Here is a 17950-nt window from a genome sequence, read left to right as displayed (position 1 = left end):
CGGTCTGTCTGACAATCTGTCGTGCCGTGTAATGCACCTTTAGACTTTTGGCCTTCAAAAGTGCAGCAGCAGCAGCCGTTGTCGAGGCCAGGCCTGACAGACGTGATTGACTGACTGACTGACTGACTGACTGACTGTGTTAGCTGTACTTGAGTCTGAATAAGATATAGTTGATATAGCGTCTGCCGTGACACCCACATGGCCTGGGCCATGCCCATTATGCAATGCCTGCTCCACATATTGGCCCTGGCCCAATCAATCAAAAGTCGTTCGGTTTGGAGTTGAAGATTTTCTTTCAAGATATTGACAGACATTTCCTGCTCATTGTGGCTTTCGCTTTCCGCCCGATGCGCCCGTTTGCCGCCAGTCAGGAAAATTGATTTTGAAAGCGAACGCCTCAAATGAGCTACGTTTACAGACCGCAAACCGCAGCCGAGTTCCAAGCCCCGCCCCGCCTTTCCTCTCGCGTGGGCGGCCCCGCTAGAGGTCAAAGCGCAGCTGCTTTGCACTTGGAAAAAAGGCTAAAACTGGCCATTTTCTTGCTAATTTATCGGCTAATTAAACGCTAGGCTAGGCGCTTACATAATGCCACGGATTTTGAATGTCTTTATCAGCGTTCGCATATCGTTTGCCCAAATGCGACACAATGCGGCTGCGGCTGCGGCTAACTTGTTGCATGTGTTGCATGCTGCAAATTTCACCCGCCTTAAAGAGCCCTTGACTTCGTACCGGTCATGGCCATATGTCTCGCAGGCTGTTCCCCATATTTGGCACCGCCAACCACAACTAACAAGCCGCAATGCCATTAGCATAAGGCCAATGGCCCGCGCCGCATTTGGCCAAAAATGCCCGCGAAATTAGTTGCCTGTAAAATGTTGCAGGCAGAGCCTGCTTTTCATTTAAAATTCTTGAATACTTCGTTGTTTTATTTACTTTTTTTTTTAGGATTTTGCATTTTTGCTTAGCTATTTTTAGCAATATTTTTCACACTTTTATGCATTTTTCACGCCATGTTTGCAATTCATCAGGCTAAAACTTGTTGTTGCTGTTGCTGTTGTTAATATTGTTGTTATTTATGGCTCAGGGGCACGTTCTGTGCGTCTTGTTGCTGTTCCTGTTCAAATGCCAGAGTCACGCAGTTCAGTTCGTCATGTCAAAGTCAACGACGTCGGACGCTCCAGAGTTCTTGCTGTATACCCTGTAAAAGCAGCAGTGATGGGCTATGCTCACTTGAGCTCCACATAAGTTATGTGCTTAGTTTTGGGGGGGATCAAAGACTGCATTGCTATCGCCTGCTCAACTGCCTGGTCGAGTTTTTGGCGATAGTTTGTTTTGTGACTATCGCCAATGCATCTTCTAGGCGACACTTGCTTTCTGTCTGTGAGTTGAAATGGAGCATGGGATAAGAAAGCGATATATCAAAACTCTAGCCAGCACAACACTCTAAAAGCGTGCAGGGTATTTTTTCGTTGATCAACTGGCGAACACTCTGACTCCGACTGCTTCTTTCGTATGCAGCTGACGACACTCGAGACTCCTTCGGGCTGGAGTGCAAAGTGCAAGCCGCTGGCAACAATATACAGCTGCTGCTGTTGCCTTCGCTCTTGTTGCAAGTGTCGCATGCCTCGAGTGGCCTCCTCGGAGCTGTTGCAGCTGGAGTCGGAGTTGGAGTAGGAGTTGGGTTAATTTAGAAGCAGCTGCCGCCTGGGCAACGTTTTATGAGATTTTAGCACTTTGTGTGCCGTGCGGCTGGGCAGGGCTTGCTTAATGGATTTCTGGCCATGGAATTTAGCACGTAGCTCTAGTGAAAAACTAATATGCTGGCTGGAGACAGGGACAGAAGGTGGCGGGCGGCAGGCGGCAGGGGGCCTCCAGGCCTGGACACATCGGGCTGCGTGACATTTATGGCTTCGTCTGGGCCCAACCGGCAAATGCCGTCCATTTGTCCAGTTTCTTCAGTTTGTTCGGTTTGTCGTTTGTTCACGTGCAAATATGAACAAGATTTATAACGTTTTTGGACGCCACGACATTTTCCTAGATTTGTGTTTGCAGCCGCTTAAAAGGATTTCACTTTTTCGCTGGAATTTGCACATAATTTGCCCAAGCATTGATTTTGCCCTGCTCCACAGAGCAAAAGCCGGGACCACGTTGCGTTGGCCCCCAACCCGAAGGCTGGCATAGATCCATCCCCCCTTTAAGTGCCTGTGAACCATGCGATCTTGGTCGCAGCTAAAAATAAATACGCGCCAGCGCTGGGGGAGATGATCTTTGGAATTCACTTTAAATGCTTATGATCTTTGCCTGTTTCTGTGCCTCTCGATTTCCTATGCCCTTTCGCAATTGCTTTTAGCCTGGGCAATTTTTCGACTCGAAATGCTTATTAAAATATCATTCAACTGTTCGTTTCAGCTATGATTGCCATAGAGCATAAGTATCTGGTGCAAAGTATTCGCATAGTACGATTATCGTATCACTTGGAACGGATGTCAAAAGAAAGATGCAAGCGTATCAAATGCGGACACAAATTTGCCGGGATGGAATTTTTACACAGATAAAACCTTTCTATTTTGTGCAAATCTATTAATCCTACTCTCTTTTGATATATTGGATTTATTTAATAGAGTTGGATTGTAAATGATCTTAAGGAATTCTAGAGATACTTTAGATACTTCTAGATAGCAATATATGATGATGTTAAATAATGATAACAATATAGCTTTTTTATGGAAATATGGGCTTAGATATGAATTCTTTTCTTGATTGACGTCTGATCTGTTGTTCGTTCCATTGATCATTTTCTTTATTGATGCATTGGATTCATTAGATTAGGGAGTTCGATCATGGAAGATCTTTAGGAATTCGAGAGATGCATTCAAGAGAGAGTACAATAAAGCTTTTTCAGATTTCACATATGTATTTATGAATTCCTTCTTTGAACTTTGATCCTTGATTAAGAAATTGGTTTATTGAAGATCTTTAGGAGTTTTCAGAGATACTTCAGACATCGTTTTTGCAGGTGGCTTGCTTATAGGGTATATTTTGTATATGGCTTATATTCTTTTTCAGCTTTCATATATCATATATATTTAGTGCATGCAGTTATTCGACTTTTGATTGACTTCCATCTTATTTTTAATTTCATGGATCATTCCCTCTTTTGATGCAATAGATTAATAAGAGTAGGTGGATTATGGAAGATCTTTGGGAATTCGAGAGGTGCCTTAAAGAAAGAGTACAATATAGATTGTTTATAGGGTATATTTGATATATGGCTCACTTCTTTTTCAGCTTTCACATATCTATATATTCTTTCCCCTAGTTAGTGTATGCAGTTATTCGACTCTTGACTGACTTCCGTTCTATTGCTTTTCAGTTGTTGACTGCATCCGGCATAAAAATTGAGTACTACCGAAATGATTTTACATGTGCTTGAAGCTGTTTCTGTTGCTGTTTTTAATGTTCTTTGTGCTCAATTGGGCATGATTTTAGAGCTTCCGCTGCAATTCTTGTGTTGAGTGTGGCAATTTGTGATACGCATATAAGAGTTAGTATTAATAATTATATGCAAATGAATTAATCACCTTTGCTGCTAATATCGCAGCTGGCGAAAGACATGAAACTGATTTGTTAGCATTTTATAATCGACACACAATTTATTAACAACAATAAACAGAGACGCAATTTCTGGTTGTCTTTTGTTATCTCGTTGGGAATGTGTTTTTTTGAAGCGCATTTTGCGACACATTGAATACATTTTTTAATAGCAATTGCAAAATGCGTGCCGAAAAGGCCAAGTTAAGAGCGTTGATTTTGTTAAACACACGTTTACACTGATATACCCACAGCGTCGTCGCAATGGCAATGGGCTTTTAATGACCCAACCCGTGTCGCTGTGTGGCTGTGTGGATAAGGTGCGATTGTGGTGCTCCACGCCGTAACTGGCCACCGGTCGTTTCCCTAAACGTTGGCCAAACACGGCGCCAGTGCGCCGACTAAATAAACTGCCGATTAAAATATCAATTGGGTGTGTGTGTCTGTGTGTCTTCGTGTGTGTGGTGTCTGCCTTGGCCAGACGATGCCACCATACAAATCGCCTAAGCGCATTAATATAATGCCATCAACAGCTGGCCAAGAGGTGCGTGACGCGGGTTCGGGCAGGCGGGGCGGGAGGCATGCAGCGTGTTGCAGCAATCGATTTAGTTGTCGTCGCAGCGATTGCAATCGACAGCAAGGGAGTGAGAGAGAGAGAGAGAGAGAGAGAGAGAGAGAGAGAGAGAGAGAGAGAGAGAGAGAGAGAGAGAGAGAGAGAGGGTGAGGGGGTAGAGAGTAGGCTTTGAGGCAAGACTTTCGCCCGTTTTTCGCATAATTCAATGCCACAACTGCAACTTATGCGACAACTCTTATAAATCAGCCGCAACGCCTGTCAACACCTTCTGCTGACCTTTTGCTCAACGCTGGTAACGTTGGCAACTCTGGCTTCGAAGGCAGGCGGCTATTTTTAGCCAGTTCGCGTAATCTTTTGCCAGCCATCGGCGGCTGCAACTGCTGCAACTGCGTCTCGCAGCATTATGAAATTGTGTCAGCTCTGCCATAAATTGCGCACTTTAAACGGGCCAAGTCCGGCGGCGATAGCATCGACTGTGACTGCGACTGCGTCTGACACCTGAAGCCGCCGCCGCCGCCGCCGCCGCCACACGACAGAACTGACAAAGGGCCGCAGCGTGCGGCAAATATGTGGCAAGCACGTCACAGCTGGCGGGCCGCCGGCTGACTGCCAGAAATGTAACCAAAAGCTGGCAGCCAGCTCTCAATGTCTCAGTGTTCCCGGGGCAGCCATGGCAGCGGCTACTCCAATTGCAAAGGTTGCGAAATGTGTTTCATTGTCTTCTGTTGGACAGTGCGACATGTAAATTTGTTGCCCACCGTTGTTTTTATTTTTATTTTCTTAGCTAGTTTTATTGCTGTCAGATCCGCCGGCTGATTGCCGCAGCGACTTAGTCGCCAGCTTAGTCCCTCGAATCGCCCATAAAACTGTCGCCTCAAATTATGCCATAAATTGATTAAACAAATCACGGTAAGCCGCAACAGCTGCAGCCGAGAGCTTAACAGAGCTGTATTAAGATAAGTTCTACGCTCTGTGTAACTAACTTAAATATTGTTGGAAATTTCACATGCACCACGTTGGGCGCCATTATGCAATTTTTTGCGCTAGACTACTTTTATATTTTGCCTTTTTAAAGCATTTTTACGACTATACAACTATATTGCCTGCACGCGGACAGGTATTTTTAATGAACATAATGCGCAAAGGCATTTAAATGTCCCACGTTGGGCGCCATAATGGCATTTTGACTATTTATAGAGTATATAATAGTTGCGCTTAACTCTAACCTGGCCATTCTTGTTAATTAAACGAGTGACAATGATAAAACTAAAGTCTTGTGGCAATTTCATAGACATAACCATAACCAGTTACCTGTTGCCTGTTACCTGTTACCTGTCGCTGCGATTTTCCACGTCCCACGGCTGGCAATTAAGCAAAACGGCAAAAAAAAAAAACAAACGCTCTTGCCATCAAACTGGGTCAGAGATGCAGCAGGAAGAGATCTCCGTGGCGTCATCAAGCTCGTCATTGGCGTTTGCTGCCCACGCAATAATCAAGCGAAATGATGGAAAATTAAATGTACAAATCATGTTTACGACTTGTCGTCGGACTGCCAGCCAGCCAGTTAGACAGACAGACAGACGGACAGTCGGACAACTGAGCGTTCCATCAGTCTATCAGCTAAGTAAGCCCGTCTTTTCGTCTGGCATTTTGTCAGTCAGTTGGCAGTGGGCGTGGCAAAGCAGCAACTAACTGCCGGCTAAAAAGAAATATGGAAAAATTTGTAGCCAACAAAATGTGCGCAACAACATTTTAGCCGGCTCCACATTGACACCATTTGCAATTAGAAGAAAAAGTGGCCCGTTTGCTACTGTGCTGAGGCAGAGCCTGAACTGAGTCCGAGGATGCCAATGAAGATGATGCTGCTGCTGCTGGGGCTGGGGCTGGGGCTGCTGTCCATGCTAATGTGTTTGATTCTAAATAGCTGAAAACCAGTTGCAGCAGTTGCTGCCAATTGCAGTAGCCGTTGCGGCCTCGCACTGTTCCCCAAAGTGTTCTCTGTCTTAAGAGTTAATTGCCTGATTTGCTAAGGCCTACGGTCGAGGCGGCACAGTTTTTAACCCAGCAAAACTGTGGGCAGATCTGTGAGCTGTTAGGCAAATGTGCTAAAAGATTATGCTTTCGGATTAGGCACGCATATAAGTCAGTTCCTCGATGCTGGGTTGGTAAAAGAATGTCTGGCAGCAGAGGCAAGAAAAATTGAGAGAAATCTTCAGAGCAGTGGAAATGATAAGGCTTGGAGTGTGGGGAAATAACAGACGACAGATAGCTGAGGCAAAAAAGGAGCAGAAAAAAGAGGGAAAGGTGCAAATGGAAAGGGGAATTTCAGATCTCTGGAAGTATCACATCCAACACACTCACATCTTTAACTGTGTGGGCTTTGCGTCTTCTATCTAACGATCGTCACGCGTTGATGGGTCGCATCAGCATCACATAATTTTGTGATATTTGCCATAATTTTGTTGCGTTAAATGAAATATGTTAAAGCCCGTTCGAGCTGATGTATTGAGTTGTTTAGCCCCAGGATACGAGCAACCAACAACAAGAACAAGCGCACAGAATGCGGCCATCAGTCAAGGCAACAAGTCAAGACTTCGACTTCGACTTCGACTACGACTACAAACAGGGTCTTGCACTTCACGGTGCATGTACTGGCCCCGGCGGCTGAGTCTGCTGCATAAATAAGTAGGTTGCCTGCGAGTCTGTCGCCCCGTCTGTCCCGCTGTCTATCTGCCTGCTGGCCTGACATGGGAATTGATATGGCAACGCAACATGCCAGCCAAACTGCAACAGCACCAAGAACAGCACCTCGAACAACTGACAAACAGTCAACGGGCAATTGGCATCGGGGCATTCCTTGGCTATGCTCATCATTTCTCACAAATGGTTCAATTAATCAAAGCAAAACCTTGCACAACTGCGAATTTAATAACATTATTCGCCACGTAATACAAGACACATTCACCCCGCATATGATATCTGACAGTTGATATATAAATTATAGATCATGCCAGTCAATAGTCAATAGCTTTAATGATGCCCCTTGTAAGCTAGGAAAACAAAACACGGCGAATTGCATAAATCAACAATGAATGGAATGTTGATCAAGATCGACGACTCATGCATATTAAATGCAAGTGCTATCAAATTGATGGAGTCCAGGCAACTGGGGTTAGTCTAGACTGGATTGTTAAGCACATTTTATTGGATTATTTGGTAAATGAGCATGGGTCGCATAAGAAATATAGTTTTGATTAGTATTTTAATAGTATTTCTCTCCATTATATTATTTGTGCTCGTGACCTTCTGGCGCGTCAGAGGAGGTTAGTCTAGACTGGATTGTAAGGGACATTTTATTGGAATATTTGTTAAATCAGCATGGGAAATATAATTTTGATTTGGGAAGGAAGCTCGTGACCCTTCTTTGATCAGAGGTTTGCCTTAAGGTAGTTCCCTCATCTTGCTGGCGAGTCCTAGCCCCATTTATTGTTGGAATCAGTAGGCAAGCCTCGATCGTAGACTGTTCAGTTATTCCTATGAATAGGCGAATTTAGTGCCTATTTATTTATATTGTTCCAGTTTCTATATAATATAGATATATATGTATATTAATTAACCTTGCATAAACTATGCTCTATTTATTGCAGGCAGCACCACAGAGCTGGCCCCCTCGCTTCTGGGTCTTTATGACACGCTGACAAACAGCTTGGCCGTCGTCGGTGGTGCCACAACCAAGGCTGACGTACATGCAACTGCCGCTGGCAACCAAAGCAGCGGTGAGTCAACGCCCAAGCGCAGCAATAGCAACTGCAGCAGCAACTCGAGCAACTCGAGCAACAACAGCAGCGACAACCTATCGGGCAGCTATGCACTAGATGCCGCACCACAGTCGCCGCTGGTGGTTGCCGGTCTGCGTGATGAGGCTGATGGCGTGCAGCTGAGTCGTCTGGTGGTGCAGCGGCGTCAGGAGCTGGGCAGCAGTCACAGCATCGCCTCCAGTGGCAGCAGCAACAACAACAATTCCAGCAACAATTCGCGCCGCGGCAACAATATTCGCGTGCTCTCGCCAAATGTGCAGCGCATCATCGCGCACGCGGACGCAGAGCCCGTGAACGCGGTGGACATTGAGGCACTGCAGCAACAGCAACAGCAGCAACAGCTGCAGCGCAGTCCGACGCCTGTGCGTTATGTAAAGGCCCCAACGGCCGTCTCCACACCGCCCAAATTGAAGCTGTCGCATCTGCCGCTGTCCAAGATTACGGGCAAACTGTCGACGCAATCGGGCAGCGATTTGGTGTCCACTTTGGACGCGAGCAGTGATTATAGTGGTTCGCCTAGAAGAGCCACGCCCGTGGATGAGGATAAAACGCCGACGAATAAAGCAGCGCCCGGCACACCCTTCCACTTTGAGGGCCAACCCTTTGGCCAACTCAAGCTGCGTCTGTACGACACGCAGCAGAGCATTAAACTGAGCGAAATGGAGCAGCTGGCGGTGACCAGCATGCAGCTGGCCGCACCACCGCCGCCAGCTACACCGCCCCGGCACAAGGCATTCGTGGTGGCCAGCGAGCCGCTGAGTCCCGAGCCCTTTGTGGACACCATCAACTTTGATCTGGTTGCCCAGCACATCGAACAACTGACCTTAAGCGATCTGGATCTGGGTGAGACGCAGACAGATGGCAACGCACAGCAGCTGGTGGAGGCCATCAACAAGCCGCTGATAGGCAAGCCGCTGGTGCGCAGCGTCTCCGCACCACGCGCCAGCTTGACGGGCTCCAGTTGCAGCTCCCCGCTGCAGACATATGCGCGCACGAAGCTCAAGAGTCAGACCGGCAAGGCCAGCACGCTGGGCGGCGGCATGCCCCTGCGGCTGCCCACCGCCGAACAGCTGGCCGAGCTGGAGGAGGCCAACAAGCTGTCGGCGGAGAGTCTGGACACGTTGACCGACATCAAGCCGAAGTATCCGCCGCGTCTGAGCGAGCTGACGCGTCTTAATAATCGCCCATTGTCCTCCTCCTCCATTTGCTCCACCTCGTCCAGTTCGAGCTCTGGTTCCGATCAGCTGCTCAATGGCAAGCTGGCTGCCACCTCGTATTTGGCCAGCGTCGAGAGCCTGGCCGAGAGCGAGAACGAGCTGGGCGATCATCATCATCATCATCATCATCCCTCCCACACGAATCCCATGAGCGTGCTGGAACGCGCCTGCCTGGAGATTGTGGACTCGGAACGCAGCTTTGTTGAGGATCTCGGTCAGGTTATCAAAGGGTAAGCGGCAATTGCTTGGCTGATGATGATGATTTTCAAAATTTGGCTAACGAATCTGTTACACTTTTCAGTTATCTGCTGGACTGGAAGGAACGCGCCTGCCTCCGCCTGGACGAATTGCAAATACTCTTTGCCAACATTGAAGAGATTTACGAATTCAATTCGATGCTACTGCAGCAGCTCATCAACTCGGGCATGGAGCCCGCCAAAATAGCTAAATGTTTTATAAACCTACGTGAACGTTTTAATGTGTATACAACCTACTGGTAAGACAGCAAAACATTTGCCTTTGTGCTCGAAGTTGGGGCCTGATGCAGTTCCTAGAGATATTTATCCAGTTGCTCTTGACATTTGCAATAGCTAGCTTTCAAATCCAAGAATGAGATTTTATCTATCCCTCTTTTGAGTACTGCCTTTCTATGTGATTCTCAAATAATTGGCATTTGCTATAAGAGTGAACACTTTATCTCTTTCTCTCTCGCTCTCTCTCTCTCTCTCTCTCTCTCTCTTGCCAAGTTTTTGAACAAAAGAAAATACACCTAATCTCTCGAGCAATAATCAAGCTCTGTATCTATCCCTCACTCTGACTTTATATAGCCCTCTCTCCCTCTCTCTCTCTTTTAGTTTTAGTTTTATACATTTTAGACAAGTCTTCAAGCTATTTCCCCAGCGTATTTTCCCAAGTCGCAAGAGCTGAACCAACGTATCGCTCAACGCTTGGCGTGTCTGCCAAATCTCAGATAGAGGCTGGCCAAGAACGGTTAACGGGCTGGCCAAAACTGATCTCGATTGCAGCCGCTGTTGGCCAGCAGCGGGACACGAACATTGACTTTGACTGCTGCATTTTTGCAGTCCAGGCACGCCATGCTCCAGTGCGGTCATGCGCCATGTTCGATGTTCCATTTAAGCGCTGACATTTGGCTCCAACTCCGACTCTGGCTCTGGCTCTGGCTCTGGCTCTGGCTCTGGCTCTGACTCTGTCGCTGTCAATTTGAAGCCAACTGCGCGCGCCGTTTGATTTGTCGCCCCGGCTGACAGCTGAGCATATATCATGTGGCCAGGTCCAGCGGTCCGTGGTTCAACTCCTCCGCCAACAACTGATTTTAAATTCAAATTTCATGTTTCGCCTGATGAAGAGCTCAACGTTTTATTCTTTTTCGGTGCCCATCAATCAGCTGCTATAAGTACTCACTTTTTTGTTTTGTTTAACTCTTTTTAAGCACAAGCTACCCGGAAGCCATCTCGCTGCTGACCAAGCTGCTGCAGGCGAAGCACACGAACTCGCTGCTGGCCTCCACGCAGAAGCTGCTGCAGCATCGCCTGCCGCTTGGCTCCTATTTGCTGAAACCGGTGCAGCGCATACTCAAGTACCATCTGCTACTGGACGTAAGTCACATTTCAAAAAACCCCCACACACACCCTAACTCCCTCGCTCCCTTGTAGAGCCTGCGCAAGCACTGCGATGTCAAGGAGGTGGCCGAGGCGTATGCCATAATGCGTCAGGTAGCGCATCACATTGACCAGGTGAAGCGTCAGCAGGAGCAGCAGAGTCGTGTCAAGGAGCTGTCTGGCATACTCGATGGCTGGATGGGGCCAGGTGAGTTTCCAGTCAAACTAACTGAGAATTAACTGGAAAATCGTTTTTGGCTAACAACTCTTTCTGGCTCTCTCTCCCATGACTTGGCAGATCTGAGCGTGCTGCGCGAGCTGCGGCACGAGGGCCTGCTCATGGAGCAGCACAACAAGCCGCGTCAGGTGCTGCTCTTCGAGACGATGCTGATCATCACCAAGCAGAAGGAGGACGGTCGTCTGCAGTTCAAGAGCCTCATAACCGTAAGCTGCAGTCAGTCCCAACCAATCCCAAGCAATCTCTCACTAATTCCCAACTCTAGCAAAAAAATCTGATGCTTAGCGAACATTTGCCCGGCGAGCCCACCAGCTTCTATGTCATACCCTTCGATGAGCCGCGCAATCAAATCAAGCTGACGGCCAGAAATCGTGACCAGAAGCGCATCTGGACGCAGCACATTAAAGGTGTTATGCTCGAGGAGCTGGATATACCCACGCGCGCCAAGGAACTTGTCTACCAGCTGGGCAACGAGGAAGGTAAGCTCCAAATGCTGTCTGCAGCACATCAGCTCTTTGCATACAGCTACCTGTGTGTACCTGTGTGTCTATGTGTGTGTGTGTGTGTGTGTGTGTGTGTGTGTGTTTTTGTTGTGCCTGTCCCTGTTTTGCTTATTTTCTTGTCGGCGTCTAAAACACATAACCAATTTTTTCTTTTTATTTTTTTTGAAAGGTAAGATGATGTAGTGTACTTACAGTTATGCGGGCACACGTGCAAATACACTGCAAAAAATTAAGCTTACTTGAGAGCCATTGTGAATTAGCACTAGTTAGAGTTAAAGCTTTTGAAAGCTCACTTATACTTGTAAAAATTTGATACATTTAAAGTTTTGAGCATGTTAAGGCTTACCATATTAAGTAAGATGAAGATTGCATATTTGCAGCTTTAAAAGCTCACAAGTGTAGGCTTATTGTTCGTGTAAAGCTTTAGTTATATTTAGGACATATATGTCCTAAAACACATAGACTACAAGCGACGCTTAGTACTTTCTGCTGGCAGAGCTTTTAAAGCTCATTTTTATAGTGAAGAAAGGAGCTCATATACTTCAAATTGCCCAAGCCTATTTTACTTAAAAAACCTTTCCCGACTCTGTGACAAAGCTCAAAAGTGATGCATATCCAAAGCTCATGAAAGCTCCCCTTTTATGACAAACTTTTATTTCACCAAAAAGGATGCAATCTGCTCAAAGTTTTAATCCTAGACAAGCCTCACAGACATAGCTTGCAAAACAAGCTTAATTCTCTTCGTTGTTAGAGCTTTTAAAAGCTCAATAAAACACACACAGACACAGACCTCATCAGCTGTGCTTGTATCGAAAGCAGACAGTTTCCATTTGGAAGGGACATTTTGTAGCAGTGCATTTGCACTTTACATGCCGCTCCAGCTGTTCGCTGGGACTCACCTCAAGTGACATAACCACGTTTTGTAGTGCTTTTTAGTTTATTTATCTGTTTGCTTAGGCCTCCTTTTTGTGTGGTAGCTTTCTGGCCAAAATCGTGCCATATCTGACTCCTAAGTTGATTTATGTGTGTCTTGCTCTTTGTGTGTTTATCTCCGCTGTTTGCACATTTTAATTGCACATGTTTTGTGCACAACTGTACGCGGCCTGCATTAAATTATATAATTGGTTTACGGTGCTTATGACTAACATAATACAACAAATACTTGCTTATTACTTTTGGTATACGGTGTAACTACTTTTGCCTAACCTTTAGTTTCTTGTATTTATCTTTTATCTATATATACATATGAATATTTATTATTTTTGCTATATGTTTACCGTTGTAGTACTACCAGTGATGCATTCTAAAACTAAACCACCCAAACCAAACAAGAAAAGAAAACTTTAATTAGTTTTTAAGGCGTTCCTAAGGCTAAACACCAGAGACTGAGCTAAGCGCTACTATTTTCCATACCCCAATCCCAACAAAAACAAATAAAAATCTAAATCTAAATTAATAATAAAATGAAACTAAAAATATAATTTCTAGTAAAATTTAACTGTTAACTGCTAATCGTTATCGCTATCGCTATCGTTATCGTTATCGTTATACTGTAATCGTAATCGTATGTATTAGTTTAAATTTCTGGTAATTGCGGCGCTGACGTAGTCTAATTAAACTGATATATCCGGTCGCTGCCTAGTAAGTATTTCGAGTTATCAATTTACAAAACGTTTAACGTTTCTTTTATTTCTTTATTTGGCTTCTGATCTTTGAATTGGCTTGTTTCTGCTCCACGGTCCATGGTCTAACATCCAGCATGTACGCATACTAACCCACATTTTTTATGCCAGCATGTTTTATGACTAACCCATAACTCAAGGTCGATCTAGCCCATAAATGGCACTTAATCTAGCGAATGATTAATATACCTGTGACGAGAAAGCTCTTGTTTTCAGTTAAACTTACTTTAAGCGAGCTTTTATATAAACAAAACAAGACAGTTCAAGTCTAAAGCTCTCAGTTTACTTGATTTAATGCTCATAGTTTTTCACTTTATAAGAATTTGTTTTAGAATTCAATCAATTGACAAAAATGACACTATCAATAGTTGTGCCTTTATAATGCAAAAGAGCTTTAAGCTTTAAGAGAAAAGAGATCAGTTAAAGCATCTTAGTTAGAGCTTTAATTTGAGAAGCTATCTTACATAAAAGAAACGTGCTCGATTAATCTTAGAGCCTCACGTTGAGGAGCTTTTTTATATTTGAGCTTTTACTGAAAGCTTGCACTTTTCTAGTTGTATCTTCGATTTAGTATATTGAGTAATAAGTAGATTAAATCAACACTTTTTTGTAAAAGTGCTTTTAATCCAAAAGCTCTTCCTGTCTATTACTCAATGGATTCAGTATTTAAGTGCCATTTTAAGCTTGTGTCATTGAACCTAACCCCAAAAAGTCTTCACTGTATCTCTGACAGCATGTGTTGGAATGTTGATGGCATTTATTGATGCAGTTGCTCTGGTTGCTAGTGCTTAGAGAATGTTGCTGGTGTTTGACCACAGCCAACGTCCGCCTTCGATCATCTACTGCCCTTCCCATTACAGCCTCTGCTTGCGTAACGCCCCTTTGTGCTACGACAAGAGACTAATTCAAACTTTTTGTTTTCTTCTTTTCTCTTCTGTCTATTGCCCTGGTGCAGAGCGCACGCCGGATCGCAGCACCTGGAAGTGGAGCCTGAACTCCAGCAGCAACTCGACGCCCACATATTTGGAGAGGCGCAACGCTTGCCGGCGCAGCGAGATACGTCAGCGGAACTCCAAGTTCAAGCGAAAGACCATCGCCAACTCCGGCTCCTTTGATAGCTTCAATGAATCGCTGGAGCAGCCACAGCCCGAGGAGCAGCAGCAGCAGCCAGCAGCTAAGCCCGCCAAGGCGCTGGCGCGCAACAATAGCTTGGATGATACTGCGCTACAGAAACTGGCCGCTGCTGTGAGATATCGGAGCGGCGGCAAGCGCGACGGCAAGTCCAGTCCCAGCAAGGAGCACTGCAAGTGTGCGTCACAGGAGCAGGATAATGAGCAGTGCCTGTGCATACTGCGTGACCAGCGCAGTCGCACCAAATCCCAGAGTCCAGTGTTTAGCTACAAGGCGTTGAAAGAGCGCAGCAAGTCGGTGCCACGCATTGGCGGCTTCAGCCTCGACGAGCAGCGGGAGGCGGATGACGATAGTTCCGCCTCGCTGCGCGGCAGCAAGCCCGATCTCAGCGAGCGCAAGGCCAAGGGCAAGGGCTACTTCGAGGTGAAGCAATACAACCACAAGACCATGCCCAAGCGCATTGCCACGCTAAAGAAACAGCGGGGCAGCAGTGGCAATCGCAAGGAGAGCTGTTCAAAGTTCTACATGGATCTCAGCGAGTTTGACAGCACGGTGCTGAAGATAACCGAATCCACCGAGGATCTCGAGCTGGCCGAGGAGGCGCAGGAGACTCAATCGCCGCAGCCGGAACAGTATTATGCCAGCCAGCTGGAGACATCAACATCGACGCTCTCACCAGCCGAAAAGTCCAGGCGTGATGCGGAGATTGTGCTCGATCTGCTCAAGAACAACAAGGAGTTCGAGCGCATCTACAACAAGAACAAACAGCAGAAGCAGCGACGGGACAGCAGCCAGGCCACAACGCCGCTGTCGCCGCTCAGCCCTGGCCAGGAGGCGCCACCGTTGCCGCCACGTCCGCCATCGCGCTCACCGCCGCCCCTAGACGCGGAACAGGAACTGGCCAAGCAGCAGCAGCAGCAGGTGGAGGAGATGGAGGAGCCCATCTATGAGACGCTGCTGCGTAATGTACATGTGCCCTACAAGTTCTCACCCGTGCTGGGACGCGCCAAGTCCGTGCAATACTTCAAGCAGCGTGAGAAGCGTGCGCCAGCGCCAGCGCCACGGCCCGAATCTGACTATGTCACCCTGGTGTACTCGCCGGAGGGCGTGCTGCAGCGTGTCGGCGAGGATGCAGTGCAGCAGCAGCGTGACAGCACCGGCTCCGAGTCCAGCTCCGGCTCGACGGTCAAGCGTGACAGCCAAACAACTGTCATCAATCTTAGCCTGGAGTCCAATACTGAGGCGGATCAGATTGATGCGCTCTATGCGCGTCCCATACCAAAGAACCTAATAAAGCGTTTGCTCAGCAATGGCTCCGGAAATGGCCATAAGGGCACATTGGAGAACGTTAGCCACTCGGAGATTTCGCTGCTGCCGCGTGCACTCAAGTCCATTGATAATTTAAGCATGGCCTTTGGACGCAGCAATCGGCCGCCCGAACGTCGCGTTTCGGATGTGAGCGAAATGTGCCGCCAGAGCATACTGCATCGCCAGGGCAGCGAGGCAGTGGGTGAGCGCATGGCGCATGTGGATTATGCAGATCCCAAGACGCTCTTCAGCATCATAGCCAGCTCGGAGGCGTCGCTGCAGCGCGACTCTGTCTTCTCGCTCACCTCCTCCTCGTGCACGTCAAGCGACAGCATGTGTGAGCAGCAGCGGAAACGCTCCGCCGCCGAGCTGCCAGCAGCCGGCTTCGAGTACGAGCAGCATGTGGAGGATAGTCTGGAGAATGATTTCCGCGATTCGGCCATTTACAGTGATGACAACAATGAAAAGCGCAGCATTGATTACGACCTAAAGCGGCCACGCAGTCCACCACCGCCGCCCCCCTCCTCGTCTGGAGCGGACCGTCATCTGGCGCCGTCATCGCCGTCGCCGCCTGAAATAGCGCCCAAGCCAACGAAAGCAGTTCTACATGAGCTGCTTGGCCAACATCCAAGTGTGGTGCTTTGTCCACCGCATCTCAGCCAGGCGGCATCGCGCAGCTGGGTGCTCCAGCAGATTGAGAACTTCAACAAGTAGACGAGCCGTCGAGGGAGATTGCGATTCCCTTGTCCATTGCCATATAAGTGCATACTTTTGTAGTTTTTTTATTGTATATATTCAAGTATTTTTAAATATAAACTATCTAAATACATGTACAAGAAACCGATGGCTTCTAGTTGACCGTGGCTATTTCTAAAATATTGTTCAGATACTTTAAATTGCATTTGTTTTTTTTTTATACTATAGCTTTATTTTAATTTTTTCGCAATCGGGTTTATTTGGCCGAAATAGCCCTTTCAATTTTTGCAAAAAAATTGCTTGGGTTGTGGACATAAAAGTAAAGCAAAGCATTGCATACTTTCGAGCTGTTCACATAATTCGCTTGAGCCTATTAGAGTAGCTTTTCTAAAGCATACTTTTGGCCCGCGCGTAAAAATAAACCATTCACAATTTACACATTGCAGCAAAACTTGAATGAATATTAAAATGGAAATAACTCGGCTAACTACAGTCCGATTTGGGAATGATATGCCTCTTTCTACTCGTACGGATCCCGACCATCGATTGCTACCCAAGAATCCACATTCTAAGAGATTACCCAAAATGACCAAAAATACAGTGTAACCATCACGTTTTTTCGAAAAATGTCATTTTTCCGAATTCGAAAAAGGTGGATGGCATTCGATTCTATGGGCCTCCGCGAGAAACCCCTCCCTTTTTGACCGCAATCGGGCTTTATTTGGCCGAGATATGGCCATTTAAAGTTTTCGAAAAAATATCTTCACACGTCCGCGGGAGATATGTCGTTTCAAAACGACATAACTCCGCTGTTGATCATGGCGAAATTATGTCGTTTTGAAACGTCATATCTCCAGGCGGACGTATGAAGTTTTTAGAGCGACGGAGATTATGTCGTTTTGAAACGACATATCTCCAGGCGGACGTGTGAAGTTTTTAGAGCGGCGGAGCTATGTCGCTTCAAAACGACATAACTCCGCCGTTGATCATGGCGAGATTATGTCGTTCTGCATTTTTTCTGACGGCGGACAACGGCGGACAACGGCGGACAACGGCGGAGATATGTCGTTTTGAAACTACATAACTCCGCCGTTGATCATGGCGAAATTATGTCGTTTTGTCCGCCGCGACTTAACAAAGAACTGTTAACTAACAGCGACTTAACAAAGAACTGTTAAATAACAGCTGCTTAACAGTGGTCTGTTAAAAAACTTGCAAGTCATCAATTTTGCAAACAAAATTTCTGTGCATCTACTTGCTGGCCATTTCTGTTTGCCTGGTATTTCAGCTGAATTTTGATTTGCAAAATGTGAGCCAACGGCCAAGGCCCAGTGAAATGGAATTTTGTCACCGTTAAATTTTAAATCTTAATTTAATTGGGGATAAAGCTTTCAAGCGAATTTTGCTGGGATTTGGAACTATTGGATCCCCAGGACTCTATCAATGGTATAGTATAACCAAGGATATATGGGTCATCTAGGAACCATGGAGGGAGAAGAGGCTGATGCTGAGGCGGCTGAAAGAAAACGCATACATTCATGTTTCAGGAACATTTCCGAGTGAATTTCGCACG

The 17950-nt window shown here is 46.4% G+C and overlaps 1 protein-coding gene across 2 annotated transcripts in view; it reads left to right on the top strand.

The window, feature by feature from the left end:
• Positions 1–16833, top strand: part of LOC115760569 (myosin-M heavy chain) — a 68211-nt gene extending 51378 nt beyond the window's left edge. The window contains exons 2-8 of one of the 2 annotated variants that reach the window (XM_030701982.1): positions 7813–9430; positions 9502–9696; positions 10651–10816; positions 10874–11027; positions 11118–11263; positions 11323–11536; positions 14198–16833. In XM_030701982.1, the coding sequence (XP_030557842.1) occupies positions 7813–9430; positions 9502–9696; positions 10651–10816; positions 10874–11027; positions 11118–11263; positions 11323–11536; positions 14198–16395 (4691 nt within the window). In that variant the 3' untranslated portion in view covers positions 16396–16833. Of the gene's footprint in view, positions 1–7812; positions 9431–9501; positions 9697–10650; positions 10817–10873; positions 11028–11117; positions 11264–11322; positions 11537–12845; positions 12972–14197 lie in introns of those variants that run through there. The other variant, XM_030701983.1, reaches the window with a different exon arrangement.
• Positions 16834–17950: the final 1117 nt, after the last annotated feature.

This window comes from Drosophila novamexicana, unplaced genomic scaffold (genome assembly GCF_003285875.2).
Source record: "Drosophila novamexicana strain 15010-1031.04,08,12 unplaced genomic scaffold, DnovRS2.1 tig00000462-arrow-pilon, whole genome shotgun sequence".
Lineage (NCBI taxonomy): Eukaryota > Metazoa > Arthropoda > Insecta > Diptera > Drosophilidae > Drosophila > Drosophila novamexicana.
Note: the sequence above shows the minus strand (reverse complement) of the source record. Positions and strands in the feature narration are given on the sequence as shown.